Source organism: Amphiprion ocellaris, chromosome 12 (assembly GCF_022539595.1).
Source record: "Amphiprion ocellaris isolate individual 3 ecotype Okinawa chromosome 12, ASM2253959v1, whole genome shotgun sequence".
NCBI lineage: Eukaryota > Metazoa > Chordata > Actinopteri > Pomacentridae > Amphiprion > Amphiprion ocellaris.
Genome location: NC_072777.1, coordinates 35,502,812 through 35,514,859, shown reverse-complemented (window position 1 = coordinate 35,514,859; position 12,048 = coordinate 35,502,812). Strand labels below are relative to the sequence as shown.

Sequence of the window (12,048 nt, the reverse complement as noted above, 5' to 3'; positions counted from 1 at the left end):
TTGCTGTTTAAATCTGGTATCACTGAGATGAAGATGTTGCCATTTGCTCACACATATTCAGTTTACTCTGGAAATGGTTGAACTAAATCACAGTTTTAATGCAAAACGATGCAGACGGACTGAGATGTTCTTCCACCTGCTCGTCTCTCTGCAGGCAGATGAAAAGCAGAGTGAAGCCAGATGACGTGGAGAAAAGAAAAACACTGTCTGAGGCCAACTACAAACTCCGCAAAGCCAAATCTCTGGTAAGCCGCCCTCCATTCATCACCGCTGTGGCTGTGACCTGCTTGTCTGAATCAAAGGGAGATGATAAACGCCTGGCAGTCTCTGGAGACCAAACCAGCAGGCGTCATGCATTATGGAGCAGCGTTTACACAGAAACGCATGTTAATGACGAGAGGGAGGGAAATGATGCTGATGATGGTGTAGAAGGTGGAGGAGAGGGTGACAGAGGGGACACCGAGGCGTTTAGTATTAAGGCTCTGGTGGAATCATTGTACATTTATCTACGGCCTGAGTTTAGGATCCACTGTGAAAATAAACTGAATTTACCCTCATTGGAAGTTTAATTTGGCAAAAAACATTATTTCATGTTAGAGTGAGAACAAGTTTAACTCTCATGTCGTCCTGTGGGTCAAAATTGACCCGTTTTAAAGTTAAAAATGTGGAAAAAAATTTTTGAAAAATTATTCTTAAGAACATTCACAAAAAATCAACCAAAATCCCGTGAATTTTGCTGGATTTTGGTTGATTTTTATGTGAATGTTCTTCAAGAAAATATTAGAAGTTTTACTGATATATATATGGAATCACTTTAGATATTTTTAGGATTTTTTTGGGAAGATTTTTACTCATTTTTTTGAAAATATTTGCAAGAATTTTCTTGCCAAATTTGGGGGATTTTTTTTAAAAAATAAAACTTTCAAGGGAAACTTTGAAGGAATTATTGGAATTTTCTTCCTGAAGGTTTTGCAAATTTTCAGAAATTTGGGGAATTTTTTTGCTGATTTTTTTTGGATTTTTTTCAGACAAGGAAACAGTATTTTTTGGTGCCTGTAAATGAAGACAACAGGAGGGTTAATACATCTCAAATTAGGAGGTTACATGAAAGCAAAAATGTATTTTTGAGTGAAAAACGACTATTTTTTTTGGCATGTCTGGCTTATTTTAAGACACCTAAGCTTGACAATCCTGGTAAAATAGAGCTTAAAACGAGTTTTCCCAACTAATTTTAAGATCTCAATATTCTAAATATCATATCTTATTTCAAGAAGTCTTACCGAGCCATTTTTCTCTTGTTCTATTGGCAGATTTTTTCATTTATTTCAAGGTAAAAGTTCCTTGAAAGAAGTTTTTTTTCTTGTTTTGAGAGGAGCATTTTTTCCAGTGTCCTCTTTGGTCTGTGGCTCGTAGCCGATGATCCCTGATGTAAAGGATGGACAGTCCTGGAGTTCACCAAGATCCACCCAGACTTCAACATGATGCACCGTAACACACCAACCATCCTGTTGGGGTAACCATGGGTCTCTGAGAACTTCTTTCTCTTCTTTCAGATGTTCCTCAGCTCCAACTGCAAACCCCACCACCTCCCATCGCCTCCTCATCTTCAGACCCAAACTCGCCCCCTGTGGGCATCTCCCCCTCCAGACCACCCCCTCACCCAGCAGACCTCCAGCAGCCTCCTCCGTCTGGCCCAGTTCAATGCTGGGATCCGTCCGAGGCCGGTGAGGACTCCGGTGCCCCAGCTGAGCGTGGAGGCGCTCAGGGCGTCCCAGCGATCTCACAGGAGCGTTCCCAGTAAGTAATCACGCCTGTCCCACTCCTCTGGGCTGAATGTGATGCAACTCACAGCAAGAAACACATTCAGGGCAAAGTATGGGTTAAAAATGACTGATTCTGCAGGAAAGTGAAGTTAGAGACCCGGTTAGAAACGTTGGAAATGGGGGCGACCCAGAAATTGGTGGTTTGGTGTTTATTTAACTTCCTGGGTTGAATCCCGACCATTCAGAACATTTGATGCACGTCATCCAATAATGTGAAATATGGGAAGTATTAGGAATGCTTTATGTCTGTTTACTGAGTCTTAGGTGGAGGAACATTATTGTTTCTGGCATTTACAGTCTGCATCTAACTGACATTTGCTAAAGTTAGTGGCAAGAAAAAGATGAAACTTTTAATCAGATGAGATATATAATCCCTCCAGCAGGTTCTGGGTCTACCCCGGGGTCTCCTCCCAGGAGGACATGTTCAGAAAACCTCCAAAGGAAGTCTCCCTGGAGGATCTGAATCAGATGTCCAAACCACCTCAACTGGTTCCTTTAGAGGTGAAGGATCAGCAGCTCTACTCTGAGCTCCCTCTGGATGTCTGAGCTTCTCCCCTTATCTCTAAGGCTGAGTCCAGACATCCTACTGAGGAAGCTCATTTCAGACGCTTGTATCCACGATCTCATTCTTTGGGTCACTACCCAGAGCTCATGACCATAGGTGAGGGTTGGAACGTAGATGGATGGTAAACTGAGAGCTTCTCCTTGAGGTTCAGCTCCCTCTTCACCACGACGGTTCGGTACAAGATCCTGAGATACTTGAACTCCTTCGGTTGGGGAAGCAACTCGCCTCCAACTCCCAATATTTGGTATTTTAATATGATACAAGATGGATTGCAAGATTATGCACCGAGTTAAATGTAGAGGAATTAATGTTCAAGAGTTTGATTGCAAATAGGGGAAGTGTTCATGATGTAAATGATCTCTTTATTTGGAAATGTAATGGTTAGGAAATATGTTTTGGAGAGTAAAACTTTGTTGGGATGATTTAGGATTCAAACAGTGGGCACAAAAGAAGAAGTGAAAAACAGAATCTCTGGAGAATCAAGATGTTATTTCAGTGTTTTCTCTTCTGCCATGAAACTACAGCTTAAAATATTCTTCTTATATTGACTTTATTTATAAACTCTATATGTGAAAAGACTCTTAATATTGCTTCCAGGTACTCCACTGTTTGACTTCCAGCCCTGGACTGCTTCTACGTTACACAAACAAGAGAAGAAGTGAAGTCTAACGCCCCCACATGGAGGACCACAGAACTGCAGCCTGTGTGAACATCCCCAGCTATTTTATGAAGGATACTTCATATTTTACTTTTAATACACAGTATATTCTACATGAGCTGTGATGTTATCAGCCTTGTTTTTCCCAGATTAGGTAAAAAGAAGCCAGACTTCTCCTTTAAGGTCCGGTTGCTTTTTACTGAAGCCGTAAACTCACTCAGACTCGTTTTTATATCTAGAATGCATCTAAAATATTTGAACTGTTTTGCTGAATCATGGCGCTTGTTTGCTTGTTTTTTTTTACAGATTATGTTTTTGAATTTATGAAAAATGAAAATTGGCTGTACAAGACAAAATTGTCTCGTCTTTTGTAAATAAGGATGCCAAAAATGTGTGTAAGAAATGTACCACTTTTATTATCCAATCCACACATCCCATTCAGTATGCAAGAACAAAGCCAAAGCAAATTTATATCAACAGTGAGTCTGAACCCCAACAACAATAACTGTCAGTTTAAAACAAAAACAACAACAAAAAACCGAATTCGCCTCTGAAAAACAACTTCTTGCATTCAACACACAGTAGCATATTCTTGGGCATAGATGGAAGCTTGGTGTACATCAATCATGACCAGACCATGAGGTTTTTAAAAACCACTTCAGTCGGATATGAAACATTGCTATCATACGTACACCCGGCTTCGAGTCTTACAGTTTTTAACTCGTTGCATATAAAACATCGCATCCAAAGTATGGCTTACACGCACACGTATGCATATATTACTAAATACAAGAGAATCAAACATAAATGGATGACATATTAATTAATTTAATGTTATTTAACTGAAGGTTAATTGAAAGACAGGAGTGGCTACGGTTCCGTATGCTGTGTTCATGGCTTGTTTCACAGATTAAATCCCTACGTCTTTAAGGCGATGTTGTGTTAAATCACAGACATTTCCACTATTCTAAGACCACAGGGGTGAAATTCAGATTGAATCAGATGGATGATTGCAATGCAGTCATGATTTTAACATGTTAGATTACCATCTAAAGTGATTTAAAGACGAAAACGAATGTCTTAGGAGCTGCTCTCCTCATTCGTTGCATCCTTAAGCACACTTCATCCCATCTATCGGTCTTCAGAGACTACAGTAAAAATGAAACACAACTTAAAGCGAACACACAGATTGTCCGACCGAGTTTGACTATTAGTGATGCTCAGCATAACGAGACTGTCTGAGGTTAAGATTTGAGGAAGGTTGCAGAGCTAAACTCATTCCTCTTACTTCAACAGTTTGATTTAAGGCAGATTTTGTACATTATTCTACACTGTCAGGCTATAAAATGATCCAGAAGAATGGTCAGAAGGACTGTGATGAATCCAAACACATCAAACAATATCAAAAAGTCATATAAAACATTAATCTGGTCACATTTTCCCTCCAAAAGTCAGTCCAAATACTTAAAAAAGTGGAAATTGTTTTCTAAAAATCTTCAACTAAAAAAACAAAACAAAACATAGTTTATTCCAAATAAGGACATTTTTGGTCTTTCTTTGAAAGAAAGAGTTTAATAGCAAAGCTGAAAAAGTCACTCAAAAGATGGCAAAAACGCCAATTATTCTCACGCAACTAAACATTTGGTGGGTTGATTTGATTCAGTGATTCGTTATCACCGTTTGATCATTTCCTTCTCTGCATACCGGATCTAGGTTTGTCTTCACAGTGGATTTATTTCAACAGGTGTACAAGGTTTGAGAAACAAAATGATGGAAAATACAAGAGCTGACCATAAAAAGACGAGCCTGGTCTCATTCCCGACTCATTAACTCGCTGCCACTTTGTGTCACGTTTGAATCCACAAAGAATCCCGTAGCCTCGATATTTAACACAGCAGACATAAAAACTGGGAGATAAATAGACACCATGAGTAGGTTAGGGAGCAATATGTTCTCTACTGGTGTCGCTCCTTTTCAGGTGATTCAAAGTTTGCCCTGTAACACGAGTTTCACCTTGTGAAAAGGGCACATTTTAACCAAACCATCAAGTTTATCCAAATTTAAACTTCGTTTGGTGCCTTCAGCAAACAGTGAGTGAAAATGATACTGAAGACTTTTATTGTGAAAATGTCGCTGCAAAGACGAGATGCTGGCTGATATTAGCCTGTGTGGACCGAAACCTCAAAGACGACAAAAACATGAAGTCACATCTACAGAAACATGAAGAGGGTGTGAAGAGGCTTTTAGTGTCAGAAGTCACCTGCTTCACTGATCCGACGGCATCTAACCCACAAAGCTGGACAACAAACGCAGCAGGAATCTGAAGAAACGACACGATTCAAAGTTCCCACCGGTTCGGACCGGTTTGAATGACGACAACAAACGCAGCAGGAATCTGAAGAAACAACACAACTTAAAGGTCCGACCAGTTCAGACCGGTTTGGATGTCAACAAACGTTGCAGGAAACTGAAGAAACGACACAACTCGCAGCTCTGACTGGTTGGGACCGGTTTGGATGACAACAAACGTAGCAGGAATCTGAAGAAGCGACACAACTCACAGCTCTGACTGGTTGGGACCGGTTCAGACCAGTTCAGCCGGTTTACAAAATGTAATGAAACTAAGTGAAAAAACAAAACTCAGTCTCCTGAGTAAACTTCCGCCACCTCCACCCCTGAGACCTTCGTATGCAGCTCTTTAAAAGATCCAGTTCAGTCAAATTTAAGTCTATCTGTTGCTTTTTTATATGCTAGAAGACACATCACAGGATTCTTTATCATTTTTCTTCTTCAGAATCATTGTTTGGCTCAGATGTGATTACTTCTATGGGGAAAACCATCTAAAAATGTACTTTTATACTAAGAGATGAGTTCTTAGGGGAACTTCTATATGTTCATAAGGACTTCTTGTGCGTTTCTCTGTGGCAGCATTTAACGCTCTGGAAATGAGAAGCAGCTGAAAAAGAGGAAACACCCGAACGCTCTTAGAAATACCAATCGATCCCTTATCTGCTTTCAACACTTTTGTCCTTCACTGCAACAGAAATCTTCAGATTGATGCAACACTGATTGATTCTCTACTGTCATTAAATCTCATCTCTGCAGGACGATCACTTCAGTTTACCCTGAAAATCTGTCCTCATGATGTACGTGATAATCTACGTCAGAATTTAAAAAACAAACCGAGAAGAATGTTATTAAAGACAGTAAACTGATTCCATTGTCAAATTAAAGATTGAAAAGATTCATTGAAGGACAGTTTTATGCTGCCTTGTTCATTTATTTCCAAGTGCTGCTTGCAAAGCTCAGTTCTAATATATATTTGTGTGTGTGTGTGTGTGTGTGTGTGTGTGTGTGTGTGTGTGTGTGTGTGTGTGTGTGTGTCTAAGGCTGATAGGTGTCCACGGTTTGTGCTTCGACAGCTTTAACAGTAGAGGCAATTCATGTGATGCTTTCAGATTGTAGAAGTCCGTATTCTGCAGGTTTCAATAGCTTGGAGGGAATGACTATGCAAATACACACAAGTATTAACATCGAGTCTTTTTAAATAATGTAAACATATACATCTTATTTGAGGTCAGGACAGTGATCCTCTTCATATCTATTTATATATATTTATATAAAAGACAACAAATATTACTGGAGCATCGTCCGGATGTTCTTCGGAGTGGATTCGTCATTCAGGTGTTTTGTGGTGAATCTGAGGAGGAAACAGAAGTCAAAGTGGACGTTAATGGGAGTTTAAGAATAAAAACAACACACACGCAAAACAAACAAACAAACAAACAAGACAGTCTAAAGACACAGAGAAACTACAACACACAACATCCACTGAAAATATAAACCTACTATGATCTTATTGGGCAGAATGGAGACATAAAAGGTGGTTTTCAGGAACATGGATGAGAACCTGCAGTTTCAAAGTCTTCTGCTGTCAGTAATACTCCAGAGCTGAATGAATAAACCTACTTGAGTGCATTCAGGAGACCTTCGACGTTGTCTGCTGGCTGGTCCTTCAGGACTTTTATGCAGCCTTTCATCTGAAGACAAAAGAGCAGAGCTGCATCACAGAACAGACCCACAGTCCTGCCTTTACTCCAGAGCTTCTATGAGATGTGATCCAATACCTCAGAGTCTGTTCCTGCTGTGTACAAAGGAGGGCAGCACTGTGTAACTTATTCAGCAGCTGGAAGCACTCAGGATTCTGTTGAGTGATCAATATCGTGTTTTTTTTGACCACTTGTGTCTGCAGATTTATGAGAAATAAAACCATTTCGAAGTCTATATGGATTTTAGCCAACGCCAGGATGCTCCACCCTTTACATCAGAGATCATCGGCTACGAGCCACAGACCAAACAGTAGAGTTCAGTGGAAAAACCTGCAGTCTTCAAGATCTAAGATGGCAGATCTGGTCAAGAGCATGTTTGTAGTTTTCTTGTGTATTATGTACTAGCCCCCCATCGTCAGAGTGGAAACACCAGTTTTATTGTGACCATTGTGGCTACTCCACTGTGACAATTTGTTTTGGTTGCAACAGCACTATTACTTTCCCCACTAATCGTACTCACCACATTTGCCTCCTTGCTACTTCTTTCTCTTCCCCAAAATGACATTTATGTTGAAGGACTGACACTAAAAGACCACCAAAGAGCATTTTAATTGTGGCAGGAGCACTAAGAGTACAGGAGGTCCTCGACTTACGTCAGAGTTCTGTTCTCAGGGATCTACGCAAGTCGATTTTCGCCGTAAGTTGGAACTCCGGCGAAAATGTAAACAAATCTGTTCCATGCATCACGATATCGATCAGTTCTTCATAAAAGTCATGAATACCAATGACTTTCATGCATGTATGAATCATTTGACTAGAAGATAACAGAATATTGTAACAGACTGATATTGTTGTTGATGTTGAGGTTTCAATGTTTATTGTTCAGTTCCAGATTTACCTAATGTCAGTGAACGTGCCATGTTTAGTTAGCTCACCTCTGATTGGCTGAGAGTCAGCGGTAGAGAGAGCTGGGAACGGTGGCTAATTCTGGAGCTAAGTTATGGGGTTTTTCTAGTTATTCTGGCGTTGACTACGGTCCACAGTAGCCTGTGTGAAGGTTCAATAAACCAGCAGAGAACCAGATAAAGTCTCACTCATTCATCACAGAGGGTCGCTACAATATGTTGACTTGTTTTTACAACGTGATCCATGTTGGTCGGTGTTTCTTCCTGTTCCTAGCGTTTTATTCTATCTAATTTCACTTCCTTTTCTTCCAAGCATCAGAAGAGTCTGACTTACACTGGGAGCCATAATGAAGGACAAAAAGTTAGTGAATGTAGCACAATCCAAGGTGGAGTACAACCAGAGAATGGAAACAAAGCTGTCTGATAGCACCATGTGACGACGTATTCATCCGCTCTGATCGACAACTAGTTCCACATAACCAGTTCTGATGTAACGACAAAACGCCGTAGGTTGATGACGTCGTAAACCGAGGATTCCCTGTACTTTGAACTGGGGAGCGACCAGTTCTAATCAGGCAGGCTTTTGCTTTTTACAGATGCTGAACTTTTGGATCACATTTCGTAATAAAGCATAAACACAAATATGAGCCTCTTACATCTATCTTGGAGGACTTGTTGAAGGCGCCGTTGGGGTGGACGTGGTCATAAAGAATGATGACTCCAACCATGACCCTCATGCAAAACAGGAGTGTGTCGTCGCTGCTGAAACGACTCGAGTATTCCCTGAACACAAACAGAAACTGGATTAGATATGAGGAATAAAACAAGAAAGATTTGAGTCCACACTGTGAAGAAGAGAGAAAAAGATGAGAGCTACTTATGGTATGTTATGTGATTAAATGTGAATAATGAGTGAATAAATGTAAAGCATTTGACAGGCTTTCAAGGACTTAACTTGGCATATTCTTTGGGAAATGCATGATGCAAGTTTGTAACTTATCCCCGAAAAATTCATAAAAGAATTATGAAGCTGCAGCACAATTAATCACAGGATCTAAAGTGCTGCTGCAGGAACAGAGATATTTGAGTGCTGCATCTTGAAAAACCTTCAACACCTTGTAAGGCCTGTGAGAACAAGTTTCATTGTGTGTTTGTGTGAGTGTGTATTTGAGTGTGTAGAAGAGGAACTCACGGCGTCTCTAGCATGACTTTACAGACACTGGCCATGGTGCTCAGACAGTCTGTCGTGTTCTCCAGTGGAAGAGTCTTGTTCTACAGAGGGAATAAATCAAACATATCATCACAAAATACTTGTTGTTGATTCTTAATTCTTTTTATTAAACCATTAATTTAAAAAAAAAAAAAACACCTGGGAGCTGTGGGGACCTGCTGTAAGCACATTGCATAGCATAGCCCTCATAAGACAGCTGACATGAGGCAGGGAAATGGTTGCACAAACTGCCAGGTAATCTAACTTTTTAACTTTTCTATTTCCATTGTCGAACTTCAAATTCAGGAGGAACAATGCGGATTCCGTTCTGGTTGAGGAACGGTGAATCAGCAGAGCTGCTTCGGGGGTCATGGGAGTTTGACTTGACAGACTACATGTGTTTTGTGGATCTGGAGAAGGCGTCCGACTGTGTCCCCCGAGGGGCTTTGTAGGGGTTTATACTGAGGGAATATGGGGTACCGGGCTCACTGATGCGAGCCGTTCGGTCCCTGTTTCCAGTGGGTGTGGGACTCCTCCAGGGCTGCCCCTTGTCTCTGATCCTGTTCGTGGTCTTCAAGGACAGGATCTCAAGGATCAGTTGGGTTGAGGAGGGTGTCTGGTTTGAGGACCTCAGGATCTCTGCTTTTTGCAGATGATGTGGTTCTGTTGGCTTCCTCAGACCTTCAGCAGCACTGGAACGGTTTGAAGCCGAGTGTGGAGCGGTGGGGATGAGGATCAGAACCTCCAAGTCCGAGGCCATGGCTCTCTGATGGAAACAGGTGGATTGCTCTCTCTGGGTTGGGGGGGGGAGTTGCTTCCCCAAGAGAAGGAGTTCAAGTATCTCAGGAGCTTGTTCAGGAGTGATGGGAAAAGAGAGCCAGAGATGGACAGGAGGATTGGTGCAGCGTCAGCGGTAATCAGGCATGGCAACAGCAAATTTTGATTTCAGCTGAAAATGTTCGGTATACAATCTTCAGGGGGGGGTCCGAGAGAAGCCGAGAGGTTTTCAGTAAAATAGAGGTGATTTAGAATGAAAAACATGCATAGAATTACAGAAGACTAGATTGTAATGAATAAGTTAATTTAATGAAAAGTTAACTTACTTTTTCTTCAATGTTGTCTCACTGCATTTAGTCCTACAATTTTTACAGTTCTATAGGTCTTTTAACACTATTTACAGTGGAGTTCTACACTGGTCACAAAGTCACTTCTAATGTCACAGTTTCCTCTATGGAGTCAGCTGTGTCAGTTTTTTCTACATTTCCAGAACACTCTTTAAACACTATCAGGGATTCATTTTGCCCTTTACCGTCACTTTTCTCTCAAGCCAATTCAATCGGAATTTGTTTTTGACACTTTTATCTATTTCTAGCACCGATGACTCTTGATCTTTCGATAAAAAACGTCATGATTCCACCGAAAACGATCCCAATAGCTCAAAATTCCAACACAAACATGCCGCCATGAATTGTAACAAAAGAATGCATCAAGCAATTTGATTGGTCCAATCGTTGGCAGCTAACCAATTTCGACCAATCGCAAGGCCTTTTACAATGCAGCAGGAGCTAGACTGGTTCTCTTTGTCTGTTACACTGCGGGAGAAACGCCGAGCGCTTCTCAAAAACCGGGAGCAAGAGTAACAAAAACATACCTCACACCCCCTAAAATTTTCTCAACGGATTTGGACGATTCACAGAAATGATCAATTTGAAAATTAAAACGGCAGATTTCTGCGGTATCATATTAAAATACCAAATATTGGGAGTTGGAGGAGAGTTGCTTCCCCAACCGAAGGAGTTCAAGTATCTCAGGATCTTGTACCGAACCGTCGTGGTGAAGAGGGAGCTGAACCACAAGGAGAAGATCTCAGTTTACCATCCATCTACGTTCCAACCCTCACCTATGGTCATGAGCTCTGGGTAGTGACCCAAAGAATGAGATCATGGATACAAGCAGCTGAAATGAGCTTCCTCAGTAGGGTGTCTGGACTCAGCCTTAGAGATAAGGGGAGAAGCTCAGACATCCAGAGGGAGCTCAGAGTAGAGCTGCTGATCCTTCACCTCTAAAGGAACCAGCTGAGGTGGTTTGGACATCTGATTCAGATCCTCCAGGGAGACTTCCTTTGGAGGTTTTCTGAACACGTCCACCTGGGAGGAGACCCCGGGGTAGACCCAGAACCTGCTGGAGGGATTATATATCTTTTCTGGCCTGGGAACACCTCAGGATCCCCCAGGAAGAGCTGGAAAGTGTTGCTGGGAGGAGGAACGTCTGGAATGACCTGCTTCATCTGCTGCCTCCACGACCCGACCCCGGATAAGAGGAAGAATATGGATGGATGGATGGACGGATGATGGATGGATGGATGGATAGATAGATAGATGGATGGACGGACGGACGGATGATGGATGGATGGATGCATGGATGGATGGATGGATGGATATTTCCATTGTGGTGTAGAATCTGATGACTTTGACCATGGTCTCACCAAAACAAAAAAATAGTTGCTGAATGTGACTCTAGTTCTGGCTACGTTCATCTATAACGGGGATTTTGTTGCTCAGGTGATGTTAATGGGGAGACAATTCGATGCAACAAAATTTTCTTTCTCTGAAATGTCTAAATATGACAGAAAATCCTAGAGTTAGAAAATAAAAGCCACAGAATAATTACCAAATCGGCGCTCTCACCTCTGTCACAAAGTTTGTGGTTGCGTTGCTGAGTGTTTTCAGCATGGGCGTGGCCTCGGCGTAGAACAGAGACATCCTGTTGGCCATCTCGTTGTTGACTTCATTCTCAATGTCCAACTGTGGGAGCAGAAACAAACACACAAACAGTCAA

The 12,048-nt window shown here is 41.5% G+C and overlaps 2 protein-coding genes across 5 annotated transcripts in view; one reads left to right on the top strand and one right to left on the bottom strand.

The window, feature by feature from the left end:
* Window positions 1–3,416, top strand: part of fbxo16 (F-box protein 16) — an 8,904-nt gene extending 5,488 nt beyond the window's left edge. For 2 of the 3 annotated variants that reach the window (XM_035958437.2, XM_055015871.1), the window contains exons 7-9: window positions 155–245; window positions 1,554–1,797; window positions 2,986–3,416. In XM_035958437.2, the coding sequence (XP_035814330.1) occupies window positions 155–245; window positions 1,554–1,797; window positions 2,986–3,050 (400 nt within the window). In that variant the 3' untranslated portion in view covers window positions 3,051–3,416. The remainder of the gene's footprint in view (window positions 1–154; window positions 246–1,553; window positions 1,798–2,985) is intronic. The other variant, XM_023292823.3, reaches the window with a different exon arrangement.
* Window positions 3,417–3,436: 20 nt separating this feature from the next.
* The window catches only part of fam49a (family with sequence similarity 49 member A), a 62,448-nt gene continuing 53,836 nt past the window's right edge, over window positions 3,437–12,048 (bottom strand). For both annotated transcript variants that reach the window (XM_023292822.3, XM_023292821.3), the window contains exons 8-12: window positions 11,898–12,014; window positions 9,193–9,272; window positions 8,657–8,783; window positions 7,016–7,086; window positions 3,437–6,746 (exon numbers count right to left, since the gene is read on the bottom strand). In XM_023292822.3, the coding sequence (XP_023148590.1) occupies window positions 6,683–6,746; window positions 7,016–7,086; window positions 8,657–8,783; window positions 9,193–9,272; window positions 11,898–12,014 (459 nt within the window). In that variant the 3' untranslated portion in view covers window positions 3,437–6,682. The remainder of the gene's footprint in view (window positions 6,747–7,015; window positions 7,087–8,656; window positions 8,784–9,192; window positions 9,273–11,897; window positions 12,015–12,048) is intronic.